Source organism: Microcaecilia unicolor, chromosome 14 (genome assembly GCF_901765095.1).
Source record: "Microcaecilia unicolor chromosome 14, aMicUni1.1, whole genome shotgun sequence".
Lineage (NCBI taxonomy): Eukaryota > Metazoa > Chordata > Amphibia > Gymnophiona > Siphonopidae > Microcaecilia > Microcaecilia unicolor.
This window is the reverse complement of record NC_044044.1, coordinates 25,729,723-25,753,118: the sequence shown is the minus strand read 5'-3', so window position 1 is coordinate 25,753,118 and position 23,396 is coordinate 25,729,723. Positions and strand designations below refer to the sequence as shown.

Below are 23,396 nucleotides of genomic sequence, written 5' to 3'. Positions count from 1 at the left end.
TGGCAAATAGCCATTTTTTCGAAACAAAAAGTTGACATATTTCTTGTTTGAATAGGGCCATGTTCACTACTGGATTTTTGGGGGGTTTTTTTTCACAAAACGGCCAAAATCAGATGTAGATGTCATATCAAAAGTGATACTACTTGATTTGTTGTCTCACTGGCTGCACTACCCTCCCTTGCCCGATTCCCCAGGGTTTTGGAGTGCAGCAAAGACCCCGCTCCAAGCTTTAATTGGCAGGGTAGTGCAATTGAAGATTAACTATCTTATATTAAACATGCAAACATAGTGTTTAATTAAGAAAAGTCAATACCTATAGGAACAGGTCTTGAGGCTGTGGGATAAGCTGTTAAAAAGAAAAGAAAAAGCATGCATTAGTAATTGTGGACCTTTCTATGAAATGGTTAAAAGCGACATTACGTGACCATACAACTACTGCTACTGCTTATTCTACATATAGCATTATGAAATCTGTACAGTGTTATACAGATAATGATAATCTTTCCTCCACAATTTAGTCAACACACACAGAAGCAGCTGTGGAAAGTGAATCGGTTCCAGAAAAATGGTTAAAATCAAATAAAGGTAACCTCAGAGTTAAGATTAAAAGCAGCTTCAAAAAACGTAGATTTGAAAAGAGGCCAGAAAGATCTAGTTGTACCCACTCAGGAAGTCTCTTCCAAGCACCCAGTCCTGCAAGGCGGAAAGCACAGAGGAAGAGGTTGGTAGCATACGCAGAGAAGAAAGGATGGATTTTTGGAAGTTATTGAGGAAGAAGTGAGGAGGGTGACCTTCAGCGAGCACTGATTCAGTTAAAGTCAAACTTAACTGGCTAAGTCAGTCTGCACCTATGGAAGGTGGAAAGATATCCAGATGACTTTATTTGCACAACTTTAATCACTTGTATTCCGCCAGACTCTTTACTGAAAATGCAGTTACAATGATCCAAATCTCAAGTTGCGGAAAGAAAGTGAAACAGAAGCAGCGTAAAATTTTAAAACAATTATTTTTACCAGGGGTTGGTGTAGTTATATTGACAGGTCCTATAAAAACAAAAAGATAGTAAACATCAGTCATATTTTCTGTAGTAGATCTACGACATGATTGATGAGATACAGTTATTCCTTTTCATGGCAAGTTACCTGTGCAGATGACACCTGTGTCTTCACCATGGTTACAGTTGTGATTGTACCATCCGTTGTGGGAGCACCTTCCCAGATTCCATTCATAGCCTGAGCAGCTCACGTCATCTAGAAGGATACTGCCATTGCCTGGGCCAAAAGAGTAGAGTGAGTTGGAGACATCTCCACAGCCCAGCTGACGGCACAGAACCCGAGCGTTCGTGAAAGACCATCCGTCATCACACACTGTTCCCCATTGGTAATTGTAATAGACTTCCACACGTCCTGAGCACCTGCTCCATCCATTCACCAGTCTGACTGAAACATCTATAAAAAAATAGAATGGATTCAGTCTTTCTCTCCTTCTACCCATCTCTTTTACGATTGATTAAGTAGTATTTGGTCCGATGGTGCCCATATGAACCCAATCTGCATAACTGGCAAATAGCCATTTTTTCGAAACAAAAAGTTGACATATTTCTTGTTTGAAAAGGGCCGTGTTCACTACTGGATTTTTGGGGTTTTTTTTCACAAAACGGCCAACATCAGATGTAGACATCATATCAAAAGTGATACTACTTGATTTGTTGTCTCACTGGCTGCACTATCCTCCCTTGTCCGATTCCCCAGGGTTCTGGAAATAAGCAAAGACCCCGCTCTAACCTCTAATTGGTAGGATAGTGCAATTGGAGATTATCTTGTATTAAACATGCAAACATAGTGTTTAATTAAGAAAAGTCAATACCTATAGGAACAGGTCTCGAGGCTGTGGGATAAGCTGTTAAAAAGAAAAGAAAAAGCATGCATTAGTAATTGTGGACCTTTCTATGAAATGGTTAAAAGCGACATTACGTGACCATACAACTACTGCTACTGCTTATTCTACATATAGTGTTTCGAGATGTGTACAACATTCTACGACTTAGTCAACCCACACAGAAAAAGCTATGGAAAATGTATATGTTCTAGAAAAATGATTAAAATCAACAAACGTCTTTAGCCTTTCCGTATAGGGAAGTCATCCCATGCGCTTGATCATTTTGGCTGCCATTTTTGTACACCTTTTCTAATTCCGCTATATCCCTTGTGTATACTTAAAAATTAGATAAGGATTTTAGTAGAATACACAGAATCCAGACTGCCCCAATTTGACTGCCCCTATCGGACCGACCGTTCACTTGTCTATTAGATTGTAAGCTCTTTGAGCAGGGACTGTCTCTCTTTGTTAAATTGTACAGCGCTGCGTAACCCTAGTAGCGCTCTAGAAATGTTAAGTAGTAGTAGTAGTAGTAGAAAGAAAAGGATGGATTTTGGAAGTTATAGAGGAAGAAATGAGAACGGCAACCTTCAGTGACAACTGTTTCAGTTAAAGTCAAGTAAATAAATTGATATTCTTGTTTCTCCAGTCAAACTTAACTGGTTAAGTCAATTTGCACAAATAGAAGGTGGAAAGATATCAGGACGAGTTTATCTGCACAACTTTAACCACATATTTTCAGCAGGAGACCTTATTGACTATCTAGTTAGAATGATCCAGATCAACTAATTTTAACGACGTTATCCCTGACCTCCATACTGAATACAATCCAGTATTTTATTTGCGCTCTCATACGCTTTTGCAGAAAGAAAGCGAAACAGAAGCAGATAAAATATAAAAAACTATCATTTTTACCAGGGGCTGGTGTAGTTGTATTGAAAGAACCTGTAAAAAAAGAAAAATGAGTAAATATCAGTTATATTGTCTGTAGTAGATCTGTGTATAACAGTGGATGTAGGAAAAAAAACTTTCACCCTTCTGACTTTAATCAGTGTTAATATATGTGGAGAAAAAAGCTTCCGTAACGCCACCCAGCCAGCCCGAAAACATCAGACTAGAAGGCGTGGGCCCAGCGCAACATCATCTAGCTCAAAAAAACTCCACAGTATTTAAATTAAGCTAAACAGGTGATCAATATAGTAGGTTAATTCCAAAATCACAGAATCTCTAACATGTACACTGTAGTAGATCTATGGCATGATTAATGAGATACAATCAGTACTTTGTTATGGTGATTTTCAAAAACTACATGACTGGAGCATGAGGGCATGGGCGGGGCTGCCTCCTATGTGTATACCTTACACAATGTTGTTGGTTGCATCTGCCCTGATGACATTTTGGAAAACGCAGTCATGCCAGGTCTATGGTTGATGTAATTTTGGTTGCGTATACGCTTCCACTCCAGTGCCAGGTTACTCCAGAATTCTATCAATGAATCTCAGTAGCTAGACACCCTTATGAACAGAACTCTCACCCCCAGATCTTATATAATAAAACTCACCCTCAATGTTCTGAAGACACTGACATCACTTCCGTCATCAAGACGGGTTCGAAGGGTTCGTGGTGGTGAAGCCACCGAAATCGCTGTCTCGGGGCCCCGCCCTCGCATCAAACATGATGATGTCGAGGGCGGAGCAATGGCGTCACACACTGAGGGCGGAGCGATGACGTACGGTGCGTTCAGGATGTGCGGAGCAATGGCGTCAGAATGAGGAAGGGGTCCGTAGGTAGATAGGGAGGGAGGGAGAAGGGGGGTGTTGGGGAGGAAAACCTTGCTAGCGCCCATTTCATTTGCTGCAGAAACGGGCCTCTTTTACTAGTTTTATATAAAATGCAAAAAATTAGGCATAAATTCTGCAGCCAGCTTTCCGTGAGGAAACATGAGCCAAAGACTGCAAGGCACCAGAACGGTGCTGAAACAGTAGATCGGTACAAGAAAGGACTTATGACACAACTTATAGAATAGCACCTAAGTGTTTCCATATGCAAATGGGAAGGGGGAACAAATGTTCCATAGGAGGGAAAAGGGCAGGTCAGGTGCATTCTGGACAATTGCATACAGCTTTACAGAATAGCGGGGATCTGCATCCAGATTGTATTCAGGGATTTACACCAGGTTTTAGCAGGTTTATAGGTTCATAGAATATCCTTCCATGCCAAATGTTTTCAGCAGCCAAATTTGGATTCCATTTACTGAATCTGGCCTTCACTTTGCAGCACTGGGCTCTTAAATTTTGTATTTGTGCACACCGGAGCCTGCGAACGCCTCTCCGGTACTATGTAAGCCACATTGAGCCTGCAAATAGGTGGGAAAATGTGGGATACAAATACAACAAATGATAATAATAAATAAATTAAGGCACCACTTAGAGAATCGGCCCGTCTATGCTTATGAGAAAAGATTTAATTGGAAGTAGTTTCATTCCAGTGAATATTAAAAGACAATTATCCGCATAGATCGCTTTATTGTAAAGTGCTATCAGTAAGAGGGTTCTGTGCAGCTTAGAGGGGAGGGGAAGACATTTTGACTGGCATGTTGATACTGTCAGAAATACTTGGAGTCTTGCTTATCTATATATATAAAAGGCAACCCCAACGTTCTATGAAGCCTCCAGCCGGAAGTGTGAAGCGCCAGAGATATCCGTTTTCCCCATGAGTGAATGAAAACAGCACAGCACGAAATCCCTCTCTCTGTAACAGTGAAGGACTCAGAGGGGGGAGGAGAGAGATGCCCTCACTCTCTCTGTAACACAAACACAGCACAGCAGGAAACTTAACACTGAAGGACTGGACTCAGAGGGGGGAGGGAGAGAGGGCAGAGGGCAGGGACACTCCCACATGCACACTCTGAAGAAAACCTTGCTAGCCCCCGTTTCATTTGCATCAGAAACGGGGCTTTTTTACTAGTATCCACATATCATCTCCATCATGTTTGGCTGCCTATATGGTTGGTATCATGTAGACTTGATGACCAGAATTTAAGCATGGGTGACTGGGGCCATCACAGAGTGGTGGGCAGGGTTGTTGCCGCATTGTTGGGCAGACTGGATGGACCATGTGGTCTTCATCTGCCATTATTTACTGTGTTACTATAGAAAAAACACCATTATCTAGATGCACATCTTAGTCTGGCTAATCCACTGATATTCAAGGATATTATCTGGATAGTGCTGATAAAATGTCATTACAGACCACCTTGGCACTATCTAGATGATCCTAGGTTGGCATGGGGCAGAGTGAAGGTGGAGCTGGAAGTAAGTCAGTTATCAGAGGACCTAACTATATGTGGTTAGGTAGCTGAAGAGAGAGAGCTCAATATTGCCACTGTATAGATTGTGGCACCAATCACATATCAGTACTGAATATCCAGATTTTTTAAAAAACAACTCTTATTGCGGCAACTAAATTTCAGCCTGATTGAATTTAACTATCGTATACCTTTCATCCTCAAAATAATGTTCAGATCCTACTAGGTAATAATTCCATTATGTGCCTCTGTGGCTGAGAGATGAGAGGTTACCTGTGCAGATGACACCTGTGTCTGCGCCATGGACACAGTTGTGATTGTACCATCCGTTGTGGGAGCACCTTCCCAGATTCCATTCATAGCCCGAGCAGCTCACTTCATCTAGAAGGATAGGGCCGGAGCCTGGACCAAAATAGTAGAGTGAGGTGGAGACATCTCCACAGCCCAGTTGACGGCACAGAACCCGAGCATTCGTGAAAGACCATCTGTCATGACACACTGTCCCCCATTGGTAGTTGTAATAGACTTCCACACGCCCAGAACAACTGCTCCATCCATTCACCAGTCTGGCTGGAACATCTGCATAAGTCATAAGAAATGAAAATGGCTTCAGCCTTTATTTCCCCTTACATATCTCTTTTCATTTCATCAAGAAACATTTGTTCAGATGGTGTCCACATGGATCAATTCTGTCTAATCAGGCAGCCCGCATCAGTCAAGCTACTCAAGCTGCTACATAAGGGCCTTTAGTCATTATGGGGAGATTCTATATATGGTGCCTAAAAAAATCAGTGTGGAAATCATTGCCGACTAAGCATATTCTATAAGCAGTGACTAGAGTTAGGAGCGTTATATAGAATACACTTAGTTGATATGTCAGGTCCTAAAACTACGCACCTTCATTTACACCAGCGAAAATGTGTGGTAAATCCCGGTGCGTAGATTTAAGTGCACTGGGCCATATTCTATAACTACGTGCGTAAATTTTGGAATGTCCACAGAATTTCCATTTCCCCACCGATAACCACATGCCTCTTTGCCTGTGCGCATTAGAAGTTAGGCACACTGCATTACAGAATGTGCTTAGTGGGTTGTGTGTGTAAATTCTAATTATTGCCAATTAGTGCTCGTTATTGCTTGTTAAGAGATGTCATCAATGCTGATTAGCTTGTTCAGCCAATTAAGTCATGCTCGTTCCAGAATATGCTTGGAGCAGATCTCTAGGCACGTTATAAAGACTCTGGGGGGGGGGGGGGGGTATATGCCAGCTTGACCCCTTTGTGGAAGTACTGCAAAACTACCCTAGGTGGGATGTTTGGAGGCGGGGAACAGGTGGTTAGCGCAGGAACATTGGCGCGTGCTGACCGATTAACACAGGATTAGTATGGAATCCTCCACCGCTTACAAAAGAGGTGGCGGTAAGGGCTCCCACGCTAATATTTGGAAATTAGCGCATGGCCATTAACGGAGAAAAAGAAATTGCAGCTAGTTTACAGCCTCGTTAATGGTAACCTCAACAACGCAGGGAACCTACGTGCTACTGATAGCGCAGGCCACTTTTTACTGCAGCCGTTATAGCATCCCGTAATGTTTAATTAATGAAGGTTCATACCTATAGGATAAGGTCTTGAGTACATTGTGGGATTAGCTGTTAAAAACAAAAGAGGGAAAAGATTACATTTGTAAATTTAGACCTTTCTATGTAATGGTTTGAAGAAACAGCATTTGGTCCTATTAAGATGTGTAGAGTATTCTTAGTAAATAGGATCTTTAAATGGTTAAGTCCCATGAACCATCTAATGAAGATTAACTTGTCTTGATAACTCTATCACCAACCTTCCTCCTAAACATTGCTGCACTCTCATATTCTACCAAAAGAGAGTGAAACATAAAGAGACTAGCACATCTAAAAGTGATTATGTTTACCAGTGGTTGTTGTTTCAGTTGTTGCTGTTAAATTGAAATATTCTGCAAAAGAGAGATTGGTAAAGGTTAGTCATATTTTTTTGTGGTAGGCTCTATGATGCAACTGATGAGAGACAGTTATTCCCTTTTATGTAACGATCATAAAAATATATAGTTCTCTGCCCCTCCTTCACTACATACACATCTCCTACCCCATCATATATAATCATTTGCAGATCCACCTTGCTTCTATTCATGGATCTGGTAGACAAAACTCCTTACGATTTCATTAGTGTCTATGGATTGGGTTGCCCTCAATGGACATAAGTGACATTGCTCCCCATCACTGTGAAACAGTAACGGGAAAATAATGGCTATGACCAATGAAATGATACCATTTTACCTGAAGTCTATGTCCTCCATTTAATTACTATTATCGTTCAAAAAGTAGGTAACATAAGCTATTCTCTAATTATGGCTTAGTAACTCTTGGTAACTATATTAAATCATTTTCATCATTGAGTTCAAATGATTTTGCTACAAAAATATGGATATTGTTGGATTACTGAATGATACCATAAGATATACATATGTCCTTCATGGTTGTTTGGGCATGTCTTCTTTATTGCTAGAACCTCTAGCCGATGGCAGGATGAGAAATTACCTGTGCAGATAACTCCTGTATCTTCATGATGTCCACAATTATGACTGTACCAGCCTCTGTGAAAGCATCTTCCTAGGTTGGCTTCATAACCTCTGCAGTCAACATCATCCATAAGGATGCTTCCAATGCCTGGCCCATAATTGGCTTGTGAGGAATAAACCTCGCCACAGCCAAGCTGCCGACACACAACCTGTGCATCCTCGAATGTCCATCCATCATCACAAATCGTTCCCCAGGTATAGTTGTAATAAACTTCTATACGTCCAGCACATCTGTTTCTTCCATTCACAAGCCTGATCGGAACATCTGTGCAAGGTGATAAGAAGGAAAAGAATGGTTTGAATCGTAGACCTTTCCCAAGCTTTCTTTTCAATTTGATTGGGTTACGTGTAGGTCACTAGTAAAGTGGTGCAGATGCTAGAGAATGAGCTGTGAACTAGAAATGGCCTGTCATTTGCAATTACCTGGATAATGTCAATGAGATATCCCAGGTTGTTGCATGTTAAATGAAAATGCACTAAAAAGACTATGAGGCATATTTTCAAAGCACTTAGCCTTCCAAAGTTCCATAGGTTTCTGTGGAACTTTGGAAGGCTAAGTGCTTTGAAAATATGCCTCTATATGTGTGGTGTGGATATATGGAAACTTCCAAAATAAACATTAGATTCCACAAAATACAAAATGCCTTAGTGTTAAGGGGGAAAGCCTCAAAGAGCTCCGAGACCTAGTTTTTGATCTCATGGGGCTAAACGGACCTTTCCAATGGTCCTCTCTTCATCATAGGCAAAATCCCCCAAGCCACAGATCTAAATAACTGTTTTTGTCTGTGGTAGCTATGTAGTAAATTTAGATATATTTTTTTTTGAAAATAATTTTATATTATAAACAGTCTATTATACTCTGCAGGTTCTTCATTTGCAGCCTGAAGCCCTGAAGAAGCAGCGAAACGCTGGCCACCGTTGGCTCAGGGCAGCAATTTGAGAAGGACCGCACAGCGGAGAGCAGTGTTCAGCAAACACCATCTTATCAAGATAAGTAAAAGAATGTCTATCTGATAATGTGTTTAGCTTCAATAGCGTCCCATTCATAGAACAGATAATAGACTGTTTATAATATAATATTCTAAATATCTAAATTTACTATATAGCTACCACAGACAAAAACAGTTATTTAGATCTGTGGCTTGGGGGCTTTTGCCTATGATGAAGAGAGGACCGTTGGAAAGGTCCGTTTAGCCCCATGAGATCAAAAACTAGGTCTCGGAGCTCTTTGAGGCTATTCCCCCCTTAACACTAAGCCATTTTGTATTTTGTGGAATCTATTGTTTATTTTGGAAGTTAAATGAAAATGGACAGAAAGAATACATTTTGGACTAGATTCTGTAAACGATGCCCATATTTGGGTACCAGCAAAAATAAGCGCTAAGTGGTATTCTATAAACGGTTGGGCTCAAAGTTGGCCATCGTTTATAGAATAGCACTTAGTACCAGGATCTGTGCCCAGACCATTTACACCGACTGAAACCTGGTGTACCTCCTCATGCCTCAATTATACACAGATCTGCCATATTCTATAACACTGAATACAAATTCTAGGAATGCCTCTGAGCGGCCTATTCCCCTCCCATGGCCATCAACCAGCAGGGGGAGATAGAGAGCACTGAAAAACCATAGTGCCTCATGGCCAGCTAGCTCCATCTGCCTCTTCAGTATTTGAAGCTTCCAAAGCAGTGTGACACCGCTACATATAATAACATGAACTTTCCTCACAGCAGATGAACGCCCCAGAACAGGAGCAACAATTCAAAGGAGGGACAAACTCAACCTCCTGTAACGGAACAGAAATCCTGAAGACTGTTTTCCAACTTCTCCCAATGAGGGAACATATCTACAGGAAAAACTGAACATAAAACCAGGATCAATCACATAATGAACCACTGAGGGAGGGCTCATGGATTCATCTGCTATGACTAAAGGAAAGAAAATTACCAAGGTAAGAACCATGTAGAAGCCTGCCCTTGCAGATCAGCAATTAGACCGCGCAGGCTTCTGTTTCTGTGAATCTGACGTCCTCACAGAAACAGAAGCCTGCGTGGCCGCGTTGGTGATCTGCAAGGGCAGGCTTCTACTTTACTACTACTACTACTTATCACTTCTATAGCGCTACAAGGCATACGCAGCGGTGTACACCATACACACAAAGACAGTCCCTGCTCAAAGACCTGCTATTGATGCAGCCAAATTTGGCCACAAAACTTAGCCAGCGAGGCACTGAAAATTGGTAGATAGCTGGTTATATTCACATGATATAAGCGGCTATCCACTAAGCACTAACCGGTGATATTCATCTGAATATTGCTGGATAGACGTTTAACCGGCCAGGTGTCGTTCCTGGCCGGCTGGTATTTAGGAAATGTTGTAAGTTGTCTCAAGTATTGTTTAGAACAGAAGAACAAAAACTCCAAATGATATATATTTTTATGCCTAATCCTGAGACATCCAGCATATATATACATTTTTTCAATTTCACCGATTACATTTTCCCAAGTTCCACACCACACCACGCGGCCACTTTTAGTGCAGCAGCAAAATGGCCGTTTTTTTTTTTTGTAGTGGCCACATGTTAATTTCCCAATTAGCGTGTGGCCATTACCATGGGATCCCTTACCACCACCTATTTTGAAGGCAGTAAGGGGTCCTGTGCTATTCCCATGCTAATCGGACAGCGCCTGTAATGTGCCCGTTCTGCTCATTTTGCATAGGCATGGCTACTCTCTGCCCATGGGCACGCCTCCAGCACTGAAAAATGAGAAATACTTTCCAGCGTGGCATTAGCGCATGCTAAGTGGTGCAGTACTGCAGGATGCCTCAGCATTTTTAGCGTTCAGTTGGCCCACGCTAGGCCTACTGTGGCTTAGTAAAAAGGTCCCTAGAAATGGTATGAAAGGGCTAGGAAGTTTACAGTCAAAATATTTCAAGCATAAATTTGCTAATAAATATATTTGCAAAAAAAAAAGAAGAAGAAAGAAACAGAAATCAATACAATATTTTAACAAATTTGTTTGAACTTTGACAGCCCTGCAATTGTTTTATCCTCTTTTTAATCATAAATGTTGTTGGCCTTTTAAACAATCCCTAGTGTCTTTGTGAACCAAACTACAGAATTTAGACCTTGGTAATTGAAGTTGTAGATGGCATGAAATCCAGTTCTTTGGACACTTCCATCACTGGAGAATAAGACCGTCAACCTGTTTGATGAAGAGATGAACGGTCTGGAGGTGAACGTGCAGAACTTCCCAATCAATGGAGATATGAAGGGTGCCCCGTCGTAGACTTCCACCAAGTCGAAAGCGCAGCTTGTGTGGTATTCCAGGCTGTGGGGAGGCCATGAATCTTTGTTAGTATGTATGTAACTACCCTGCATCCAATCGTGAATTCTCAGACTCATCAATCTTTGATGATTTTTCATGTTAAATGTGCTACAACAGCAAAGACATACAAAATGTATTGTGACTATGGGCCCTGTTTACTAAGTTGCGCTAGCATTTCGTTTCGATAATACGGCCGGGGACGCCCAAATCTCAACATTTAGGTCGACCATCTCTAAGGTTGAGATGGTCAACCTTAGAGATGGTCGTCCCTGGTTTTCAGCCATAATGGAAACCGAGGACGCCCATCTCAAAAATGACCAAATCCAAGCCCTTGGTCATGGGAGGAGCCAGAATTCATAGTGCACTGGTCCCCCTAACATGCCAGGACACCAACTGGGCACCCTAGGGGGCACTGCAGTGGACTTCACAAATTGTTCCCAGGTGCATAGCTCCCTTACCTTGGGTGCTGAGCTCCCCAAAACCCAGTCCCCACAACTGTACACCACTACCATAGCCCTAAGGGGTGAAGGGGGGCACCTACATGTGGGTACAGTGGGTTTTAGGTGGGTTTTGGAGGGCTCACATTTACCACCACAAGTGTAACAGGTAGGGGGGGTGGGCCTGGGTCCGCCTACCTGAAGTGCACTGCACCCACTAAAACTGCTCCATGGACCTGCATACTGCTGTCATGGAGCTGGGTATGACATTTGAGGCTGGCACAGAAGCTGGCAAAAAAAACATGTTAAAGTTTTTTTTAGGGTGGGAGGGGGTTGTGACCACTGTGGGAGTAAAGGGAGGTGATCCCCGATTCCCTCCGGTGGTCATCTGGTCAGTTCGGGCACCTTTTCACGGCTTGGTCGCAAGAAAAAATGGACCAAGTAAAGTCGGCCAAGTGCTCGTCAGGGATGCCCTTCTTTTTTCCATTATCGGCCGCGGACGCCCATCTCTTAATCACGCCCCAGTCCCGCCTTCGCTATAGTGCCAACACGCCCCCGTGAACTTTGGTCGTCCCCGTGACGAGAAGCAGTTGAGGACGCCCAAAATCGGCTCTCGATTATGCCAATTTGGGCGACCCTCAGAGAAATATGCCCATCTCCCGATTTGTGTCGGAAGATGGGTGCCCTTCTCTTTCGAAAATAAGCCTGAAAATTATTTACATATTCTCTGTTGTTAGTAGAGTCAAAATGTCAATGTCAGTATCAAAATGGCTCTTTTTAACCACTCATTTCCTCTAAATAGGGTTCAATGCGGTATACAATAATTTAAAGAAAGCAGTCAAGGATTATAATAAAATGAGTCAAAATTAACAAAAAACCCTAAACATTTTAAAAATCTCATATAATAAAACGCTCTGGGCCCTGTTTACTAAGCAGCACTAGAGGTGTGGTAGCATCAACCATCAAGAAACTCCAGACAGCCCAGAACACCACAGCCAGATTGATATTCGGCAAGGCGAAATATGAAAGTGCCAGACCCCTTAGAGAAAGGCTGCATTGGCTCCCACTGAAAGATAGTACTGCATTCAAGATATGTACCTTGGTTCATAAGATCATTTATGGAGATGCCCCATCCTACATGTCAGACCTAATTGACTTACCAGAGAGAAATAACAAAAGTTCATCACGCACCTGCTTAAACCTTCATTATCCCAATTGCAGAGGACTTAAATACAAATCTGTACATACATCTAGTTTCTCATACATCTGCACACAACTATGGAATGAATTACCGACCGCCATAAAAAACAACACACGACTTGACAAACTTCCGAAAATTCCTAAAGACTTACTTATTCATAAAGGCGTACAACAAAGATTCCCCATAACGATTCGACTCCTAAATTATTCCTATTACAATTATTACGGAGCCCTCCTATTTGTTCATCTTAATTACATCCTCATGACTGAATATTATATCTTGTCCTGATATCATTATGTTATGTTTATTTATCATCCACTTCTATTCCAATGTGATTTACTTATGCACTCTTATTTGTAACAATCGTAAAATTATTATCCCCTTCCTCTCTGAGCACACCACCCGAACTCTCATCCACTCTCTCATTACCTCTCACCTTGACTACTGCAACCTACTCCTCACCGGCCTCCCACTTAGCCATCTATCCCCCCTTCAGTCCGTTCAGAACTCTGCTGCACGTCTTATCTTCCGCCTTGACCGATATACTCATATCACCTCTCTCCTCAAGTCACTTCACTGGCTTCTGATCAGATACCGCATACAATTCAAGCTTCTCCAACTAACCTACAAATGCACTCGATCTGCAGCCCCTCAATACCTCTCTACCCTCATCTCCTCTTATGTCCCTACCCGTAACCTCCGCTCTCAAGACAAATCCCTCCTTTCAGTAAGTACCCTTCTCCACCACCACCAACTCCAGGCTCCGCCCTTTCTGCCTTGCCTCAGCCCATGCTTGGAACAAACTCCCTGAGCCCATACGCCAGGCCCCCTCCCTGCCCATCTTCAAATCATTGCTCAAAGCCCACCTCTTCAATGTCGCCTTCGGCACCTAACCACTACACTCTACTCAGGAAATCTAGACTACCCCAACTTGATATTTTGTCCTTTAGATTGTAAGCTCCTTTGAGCAGGGACTGTCCTTCATTGTTAATTTGTACAGCGCTGCATAACCCTACTAGCGCTCTAGAAATGTTAAGTAGTAGTAGTAGTAGTAGTATTCCGTTAATACGATTGCTATGATATTCTTATGTACCTATCTGTATCTATATTCTGAAATTCTTATTCTATGATGTGTATATGTCGTTGTAACATTTTGTAAGCCACATTGAGCCTGCAAATAGGTGGGAAAATGTGGGATACAAGTGCAGCAAATAAATGAAAAAAAAAATTTCTAGTACATGGTAAAAATTAGCGTGTGCTAACTGTGTAGATACCCATAATATTCCTATGGATATCTCCAGGGTTAGCACACGCTAATTTTTACCATGTGCTAGAAACGCTAGCGCACCTTAGTAAACACGGTCTGGCATTATAAAATAGACATAGGAATCATCTACTACCAGCTCCGAACGTAGCTGTAAAAAATTACAGTTTATCAAACAAGAAGGTTTTTTTTTAAACCTTTCTCCGAAATAACAGCTAATTTTGCTCAATTCTAAACAAGAAAGGAAGGGAATTCCACAAGGACACCCCCATAACTGAAAAAAAAAAAAAAATAGCACTGGCCACTTTAGAAAAATCGAACACATCTGAAAAAAAGGAGGTCTAAGCATCAATTGGTTACGAGATGACAAACTAAAAACAAAGAAGCAAATACCACGCTTATCAATAATTCAGAGGTTTAGCCATTCAAAATTTGGAAAAGCAAAATAACAGACAAGCTGTCTTTAAAGAGGATTCAAATACAAAGCAAAGCACCGAGGGCATTTCAATCGCGGGAAAGACAAGAATCCATGACCGAACAGCCCTCGGTGCTTTTCTTTGCATTTGAATTGTCGTGTGTACTTTAACCCTCTTTTAAACAGGATTGATTCATGTATCAGGAGCCAATGACGTTTAGCGATGTAAGAAGATATATTACTAAACTTATTAAGTCCAAAAAAATCAATCTTGCAGAGGTGTTTGAACCTGGGCCAGTGTAAGTGGTACAATGCATATTGCAAGTGTGGTCATTCATACTAGGACCAGCGCTGGTATAAAAGCCTGGACCAGTACTTTTTAAGTACACATGCAAAATATTATAATTCTATAATTCACGTAGATATGCACCTGCACCTCATGTCATTGATTACTTACTCAATATGTGGAAAGGTGAGGTTTACAACAGAGCCACTTGCCACCTGTATTTCCCAAATGCATCGAGCATTATTAGGATACAGTCCAGGGTAATTTGGTGTTGCAAATGACCCCTTGGGAGTTGTCAGTGCACTGCCACAGTTATAAGAATCTAGAACCAATGCAGAAAACAAAAAAGTGAAAGGATTAGACTAGGTGACAAGGAGACTAGGAGGCATTAGAGTGATCCAATCCAAACAAGCTAGTATATGCAGGAAGTGAGAACCACCGCCCTACATCCCAGGGACGTAGCCAGACCTCGACGGGAGGGGGAACCAGGGCCCAAGGTGGGAGGGCACATTTTAGCCTGCCTCCCCCGCTGGCACTGCCACTTCCGACCCTCCCCCGCCGCTTCCGACCTCCCCTCCGCCACTGCGAAAGTACGTTGGCTGGCGGGGGTGGCTAACCCCTGCCAGCAGATGTGTTGGTCTGTCCCGCACAGGTCTCATATTGCCTCTCCTGTTTTCAGCGCGCCCTGCACGCTCGTTTTTATGAAACTGAGCTTGCACGAGCATGCTCAGTTTCTTTGAAACGAGAGCATACACGGCGCCACTGAAAACAGAAGCAAAATAAGACAGCAGCAGGGAACAGACAAACGCTTCAGCCGCGGGGGTTGGAGACCCCTGCCAGCCAAACCGGGGGCCCCAGAGCCAATTTGGGGGGGGGGGCAGGCACCCGTGGCCCCCTGTAGCTACACCACTGCTTCAGAATGGAGGAAAAAGGGGCCCCAGTGAGTGCCGTAGCCGAAACAATGTTCCAAAAGGGTTTTTAGAAATGGGCTATTATCAGCTCTTCAATCATTGGCTCGCCTGAAAAGAACCTCCAAACGCTCTCTTGAATGTAAAGCTGTGTGTTTTTTTCTTTTTGTTTGTTTATTTTTATAATTTTAAATTATCTTTATCTGTAGAAAGTTGGTCAAATCTTCCTGGACAAAACTAGCTGGTAATCGGTAGTTGACACACACTGGACGCTTACTGCCCGGTTAGCGTGTGAGACCTCACCGTCAAGTCAACGGGTGGCGGTAAGGTCTCAGGCCGAAAATGGACGCGCGTTGGTTTTAATTTTGCTGCACGGCCATTTTTTGGCACACAAAAAAATGCCTTTTTTCCAGGCGCGCTGAGGAAATGGACAAAGCGTGCATCCAAAACACGCGTCTATGCCAGTGCAGGACGCTTTTAGGCAAGTGTTAGTAAAAGGGACCCTAAGGAAGCAATTTTATAAATGGTGCCCAAATTTGGACACTAGAAAAAAATTGGTTCAAAACACTAGTCTCTGAATTGAGCCCATTTTATAGAATAACGCTTACAGCCCATTTTCACGCAAACATTTGGGCACCGGTACTTATGCCTGCTGAAACCTAGTATAAATACCAGTGCCCAACTCTTGGCATTTGGGCATGAAAATGGCACTACTTTATAATTCTGCTTGCAATTTTTGGGACGACCCCTGCCCTGCCCCTAGCCACGCTCCCTTTTGAGTTGCTCACTAGAGGATTTAGGCACATGGGGTTATAGAGTAATTCCCAATAGTGCTCAGTAGTGCAAATTGCCAAGTAACTACAATAACTGATTGCTAACATCAAATTATTGCAGTTAATTCTCTCATGAGTCAATTAATTTGCATGCACGTCTTTGATCAGTGGCCAAATTTCAGCGCCCAATTTTGGGCATCATCCATACACTGTCTATTAAAATTTATTACGTATTGTGTTGACTTTGTAAATAGTACACTATGCCATACTGTTGTTATTTGAATATTTTTACTTTTGTAATTGTCTATTGCTGATGTTTGAGTTATTTTTACTGTTCATTGCCTTGAGTGAATGCCTTGAAAAAGGCAGTAAATAAATCCTAATTAATAATAATAATAAATAAATAATATTTTATATACTATGTGTGCTCTTAAAGTTGTAGAAGGAGGCGATAATTGTTTGGTTTCTCCAGGTCGATAACATCTGCCAAGACTTTCAAACATTGTTTGCCCAGCGGTAGCAGGTAAAAAAGTCTACAAGTCAAATATACATACACGCCCTTGTCTTCCAGGGATAGCAAATGAAGCTTAGAAGGAACGAAACACTTACACAAGGTATCATTACTGGTGACCAAAAGGCTGGTGTTGTAGAGGTCTGTTGAAAGTCAAATTGAAGAATAATTAGTAACTTGTATTCTCAAGGCCAGTTAGTCATTTAGTGCTAACAGGTTTACTGTTGATTTATGTTTAACCATAGCTTCTCTTATTAAAGTTCTTGCCAATCTTCCTGGGATCCTTCAATGCTCATAGCTTAGAGGAAAACAGTTGTAGAACCAGCTGGGACATGGGACTTCTCATGGGATCTGCTCACCCAATGCATTTGATACCGTGAGACAGCGGTAACACGTCTTATGGTTTGAATGTGGTCATCAGATTGTCAAGGATGTAACAGAATAGTTAAAAGACTTTAAACTGATGGGTCCAATATTCGGCCTGTGGTGGTCAGTTGCTTATTTAAATGCTAATCACCATATGCTGAATTGAGTCCTCATTTTCAGTTCTAGCATCTGTTCAAGTACTGGGTACTGCAGTATTGAGTTCATCACTCGGTTGGATGACTGAGGTCCGTGTTTACTAAGGCATGCTAGTGTTTTTAGCGTGTGTTGTTTAGCGTGCGTTAAATATGTTAGCGTGCCCTTAGTGCAGATTAGTAAACAGGGCCCTGAGTTAGCTAACAAGTAGTGGGCTGAATATTGTCACTGTCACTTCTGGGACTGCTCCAATTCCACCCCTGGACCACCTTCAGCACTAATTAGATAGTGTGGGGGTGGTCAAAGGGGATAGACAATGACACTGTCTGGGTAAGTGGTACTGAATGTCCCTGAATGGCCAGCTGAGAACCATTTAACCAGGTAGGAGCCTCCCCTATCAAGTTAAAGGTTTCAAATAATGGGCACTACATATGTAAAAAAAAAAAAAAAATTACATTGCACAACAAATTATCCTCTCCCTCTGTCATCAGATAAAGTTGATAACCAATCTATCATTCTCAGCATGCATGAACTCATAGAATCTCAAAGATCTGCATTAACCATTTGTCCATATTTATTGATTTTATGTGTGTAGGTGACCCAATAATTTTTATTTCATTTTACATTTTTTAAATTTTTTTTGTTTTATTTGTTTTTATTATTTCATCTGAAGCAAACAGAATGAAATGGAACAGAATAAGAAAGAAAGAAAGAAAAGTAACTGAAATGAGAAAAAAATTGAAAAAAATCCAGTGCAAGGACCCTACTAAATATTTTAATTTTGTTAGGAAAGTAAAATTTTACTTCAGTACTCGAATTGAGGGTAATTTTTTTTAATTATTTGGGTAAATAGGCATTTAGCCACAATATCTTAGGGGCATTAATGTACAGGAAGTGAGCCTTTTTCAAATGAAGGAAAACCCTGGAATGAGGGGGCATACGATGAAGTTAAGAGGAAATAGGCTTAGGAGGAATCTAAGAAAGTATTCGTTCGCGGAAAGGGTAGTGGAAGTGTGGAGTGGCCTACTGGTAGAGGTCGTGGAGATGAGGACTGTGTCAGAATTTAAGAAAGCGTGGGAGAAGCACATGGGATCCCTTAGGAAAAGGAAGAGTTAGTGGTTACGGAAGATGGGTAGACTGGATGGACCATTTGGCCTTTATCTCTCTCATCATGTTTCAGTGTTTCTATTGCAAAAACAAATGGGGTTCACAATTTCCACAAAAGTTCAACAGCACAAAAGAAAGTGGAAAAGAAATCAACTTCAAGAGATCAGCCCAAACACCAGGATGAGATGCTCCGAAAACAAACTTTATTTGGACCCTACACGGTCCGTGTTTCGGCTTTTAAAAAAGCCTTCATCAGGAGTCGATCAGTGAGTGCACAGTTGTATACCGATTGACAGTGGAGCACATGAATTGTTGTCTCTAAATAAAAGGAGGTGTACTGTCTCGACCCCTGATGAAGGCTTTTTTAAAAGCCGAAACACGGACCGTGTAGGGTCCAAACAAAGTTTGTTTTCGGAGCATCTCAACCTGGTGTTTGGACTGATCTCTTGAAGTTGGTTTCTTTTCCACTTTCTTTTGTGCTGTCAATGTTTCTATCCCCGTCACCTGCAGGTGAAAGTGCACTTCCAGTTCACAGTTCATTGATGTGTGTAAGGCTTTATTCATTCAGGGGAAAAAAATTGAGGCTGGGAAATATTTTCAAGGGAAAGATGAAATCTTGCACACATCTGAAATGCACAGAAGAGAAGTCGTTTTCTTCAACAGTGAACTAGGTGCAAAATGCATCATATATTTGGAACCTGTGCGGGATAGTCTAATGCTTGGCACTTGCACATCAAACAACGTTTTTAGTGAACCGGCTACCCTTTGTTTTGCCTCCTCTCTTGTAGAGTTGCCCTCGATTCTTAAAGCCTCATTTTGGATAGAATGCAGATATCGAAATTGACACGTTCAGGTCGGCATTTATACAATTCCAGTAGAATTTTAGGGAAGGATCTGCCGACCCAAGCCAACATTTTAGGCAAACCTATATGTGGAAGGAGGTGACTGTAAAACTTGATGTTGAATTATGAAATGGATAATGAACATGTAGATTGTTGACCTGCTCTAACCACTCCCAAACCTTGGCTCACTTGACAGTTATATGTTGTGAGAGTTTACAGGTGTAAATTCCAGATTTCTAAAATCATCCGAATCACGTACAGAGATTTTAAAATAAGGGCTTTAGTCTCAGAAGGTAAACCCCAGAGAATGAAAACAGATCTTCATTTACCAATTTCTTCTGTTTTACCTGGTAACGTGGTGATTTCTACAAGACAAAAATTGTGAAGTTTGGTTACATCAAGACCAGTACAAACCAGTTACGTTTGGGGACAGAGGCAAGTCAGGAGTACAGTTTAATTTTACCTGAATATCATCCACATTTAACACTATCCAGTTAAAGCTTTCTGGTTAGGTTTGGTGGGGGGAAATTGTTGTCCTAAAGTCAGATAACTTAAACTGGATAATTGGACTGAATATCTTGGATAAACTACTCAGTTATAATCAGGTATGTCAAAAGCAAGATATAGCATTTTGAAGGCTGTATAATGAAGTCTTTGTATTTTAGCTTTTAACTCACAGACATGCATACACCCTCCAGCACAGACAAGTAAGACATAGGGAGAGTGGCATTCGCAATCAGATATATCCAATAACAATGCTAATATACCAATATTGAAACAAATTTGTTTTTGAAATTTCTTTCCTCCTGATGATAGCATCAATTTTTTTTCCAGAGCATTTTTTTTTGTTACATTTGTACCCCGTGCTTTCCCACTCATGGCAGGCTCAATGTGGCTTACATATTGTATACAGGTACTTATTTGTACCCGGGGCAATGGAGGGTTAAGTGACTTGCCCAGAGTCACAAGGAGCTGCCTGTGCCTGAAGTGGGAATCGAACTCAGTTCCTCAGGACCAAAGTCCACCACCCTAACCACTAGGCCACTCCTCCACTCGGTCATGTTACTATTAAAAAAATTTTTTTTTTAATTTATAGAAGTCTTTATTGTGATTTGAGAGCATTAACAAAATTGAAAAAATTACAACCATACACATTAGCAAGTGAACACAAAATTGGTGTAATACAAAATTCCACCTTACTTTAGAGAATCGTAAACAATATAGTGAACTCTCAAAGCTAAGGTATCAGCTAAACGCATACTCCTGAGGATTTTAGTTTCGGTAACAAAATTGTACGTTTTATGTTAAACTTGTTTATATCGTCTTGAGTTAATCTCTTCATAAAGGCGGTTAATAAATCCCAATAAACAAACACATGTTAACGGTAGCCTACTTTGATAATATAAACAGGATATTCAAGGTGGAAGTTATCAAATTAATATGTGGTAAACACATAAATGCAGTTTAATAAATACAGCCCACACATTTATAAAATTACTAATGTGCTCAGACATGGCAACTTAATAATATATAGCTTGCACATGGCTATACCTTGTATTCCAATGGTCGTAGCAGTATCTGTCAAGACATGAGAAAAAAAAGTAAACCAATGTGCTTTTAACTGTTTACGGTGCTGTGTGGTATGACAGTTGAAGACTGACCGTTGTGAAATCAGGTGTTCATGATGTTCAAGGCTGATTTAATTTGTCGTCATATTATTTCAACCCTCTTCCCCTCATCATCGTAAGCTAGAGAGAGGTGTTCTTAATATGTCACCATCAGCCATAGCTTATTAGTGGACAGGCTCTGTTATTTCTGGGTTACCAAATCATCACAGCCCGGATAGAAATGTTCCTTAGATTTGATCTTGCAGCATAAGATCTCTCTGTAAGGCATGACCTGGAGATATGTTATCTTCACTATATCCTCTTGCAGTGGCGATCCTAGCCGGCATGACACCCGGGGCGGATCGCCGATGCGCCCCCCCCCCCCCAGGTGCAGCGCAGCCCCCCCCCCCCCGGTGAAATGACACCCCCCGCCGGTGCACGCCGCTGGGGGGGGGGGGGCTGCCGCAGCGCGCGCCTGTCAGCTGAGTTCGCTGACTTCGCTAACTTCGCTGCAGCTCCCTCTGCCCCGGCCGGAACAGGAAGTAACTTGTTCTGGGGCAGAGGGAGCTGCAGCGAAGTTAGCGAAGTCAGCTGACAGGCGCGCGCCGCAGCACCCCCCCAGCGGCATGCACCCAGGGCGGACCGCCCCCACCGCCCCCCCCCTTGGTACGCCACTGTCCTCTTGCATTCTTTGGAAGTGGCCTGTATTTTAAACACAACTTCCTGTCGCTCTGCAGGGAGACCTAGGCATACTACCGTTTGATTCAACATATCCTGAATTGCTGCCATATTTGCTCCAAGGGGGCTCCAAGGGGTTATTTTGGACTGAAGTGATATAACCAAGTCTGTTCCTTTCTGGACTGTGGTTGCTATAATTTTCATTCAGCTGTGGCATGCATTGCTTCAGCTTTCAATAGCTTGTCTATTAGACAGACCTGTAGGTGCAATTATCAAAAGAAAAACAATGGCCAGGATTGAGTGGAAGTTTAATTGTAGAATTTTGTGCACACAAACAAGGCAGATTTTCAACTAGGAGCAGACATTTGAAAGTCCAGAGGATGCCTGGTACTGTTGGCCCAACAGCATGAGTGGTCCCAGAGCATACTAACCTAGACCACTCATGCTGTTGGGCCAACTTGTCGCATTTTAAGTCCTCTGCCTATTCTAGAAAGTTCACTGTTGCCTCTATTTAATGGAGGGAGTCCTCAACTTGTATATATTGGCATGAACTCCGTAGGGTAGTTTGACTATCGCCCTTGGGAAAGATTCCTCCTCCCCCCCATCCCCATCCCACTTAACCCACCTGCGAGAATGCCTCCACACACATGCAACCGATAATGCCAATACTGGAGCTTGGCAAGTTTCCTCCTCTAGCAAACAACATTTTTGATTTCTTATCTCCCTTCCGCAGCTATGATGAATCACTTCAGCAAAAGTAGGCAGAGATGAATATACACAAATGCGTAGTTTTGTAGACAATCACACATACACACACACACACACACACACACACACACACAGGACAGCACTACCTGTCCCATGGAGGAATCCAGTCACCAGCAGCATCCAGAGGGCATTCTGTATGGCCCCCATGATGGGACGACTCCTGCCCAGTGGAGGAAAAGGAACTCTATGCACAGTATTTATAGATGAGCATGAGGGTGTGCCCCTTTCAATCTCTGCTCTACTTAAGCACCAGGAAAGGACAGAAGAAATTTTTTTTATTGGACACTCTTCAAACACATACTGAATAAAAATATAAACAGCTGTACTTCCTGAATAGGTTCATTGAAGATTTGGTTTTTGGACCCAATTAAGTGATATTTGGCAGTTTATAACATTAATAAACTCTCTCATATCAGGTTGACTTATTCCAGTGCAAATATCATGACGACAATGTCCAGATAGTCACAGTTTTCAATGCTCAAATGGTTCTGCATATCTGCAACTTCAGGGGCTTTGAAACCATTCTTCTAATGATCTTAATAAATTGAATTAAACAACATCAATTACCTCCAAGTCGTGCCGTGCTTTTCTTAAGACTTAAATTCTTCAGGTTCTATTTAATAGAACCTTTCCAGGTGATATTGAGCCCGCAGTGGTCAGCCGTTTTAAAGCCACTGACGACTGTGGGCTGAACAAAATTCAGATATTCAATGCCAGATCATGTCCGAGCACTGGCTTTGAATCTGCAGATCTTCAGAAGACCTAGGAGCTAGGTGGAGGCAGGCCTACGGTCAGTGCCAGCACCTGCTTACTTAATTCAGCAAAGAAATCTGTCTGGTTAGGTTTGTAAGCCCCGAAACTGAAGATCACCAGTGCTCTTATTTATTCTGCCCCCGATCACCCTGGCACTATCCAGGGGCGTAGCCAGATTTCGACAGGAGGGGGGTCCAGAGCCC

At 42.1% G+C, this 23,396-nt stretch overlaps 1 protein-coding gene across 1 annotated transcript in view; it reads right to left on the bottom strand.

The window, feature by feature from the left end:
• The window catches only part of LOC115457854 (deleted in malignant brain tumors 1 protein-like), a 46,327-nt gene extending 23,732 nt beyond the window's left edge, over window positions 1-22,595 (bottom strand). Inside the window, exons 1-15 of the mRNA XM_030187510.1 lie at window positions 22,527-22,595; window positions 20,939-20,965; window positions 19,735-19,752; window positions 17,018-17,062; window positions 14,899-15,049; window positions 10,925-11,127; window positions 7,755-8,060; window positions 7,112-7,153; window positions 6,798-6,833; window positions 5,459-5,764; window positions 2,794-2,823; window positions 1,867-1,899; window positions 1,143-1,448; window positions 1,014-1,043; window positions 314-346 (exon numbers count right to left, since the gene is read on the bottom strand). Coding sequence (XP_030043370.1) covers window positions 314-346; window positions 1,014-1,043; window positions 1,143-1,448; window positions 1,867-1,899; window positions 2,794-2,823; window positions 5,459-5,764; window positions 6,798-6,833; window positions 7,112-7,153; window positions 7,755-8,060; window positions 10,925-11,127; window positions 14,899-15,049; window positions 17,018-17,062; window positions 19,735-19,752; window positions 20,939-20,965; window positions 22,527-22,587 — 1,627 coding nt within the window. The 5' untranslated portion in view covers window positions 22,588-22,595. The remainder of the gene's footprint in view (window positions 1-313; window positions 347-1,013; window positions 1,044-1,142; window positions 1,449-1,866; window positions 1,900-2,793; window positions 2,824-5,458; window positions 5,765-6,797; window positions 6,834-7,111; window positions 7,154-7,754; window positions 8,061-10,924; window positions 11,128-14,898; window positions 15,050-17,017; window positions 17,063-19,734; window positions 19,753-20,938; window positions 20,966-22,526) is intronic.
• Window positions 22,596-23,396: the final 801 nt, after the last annotated feature.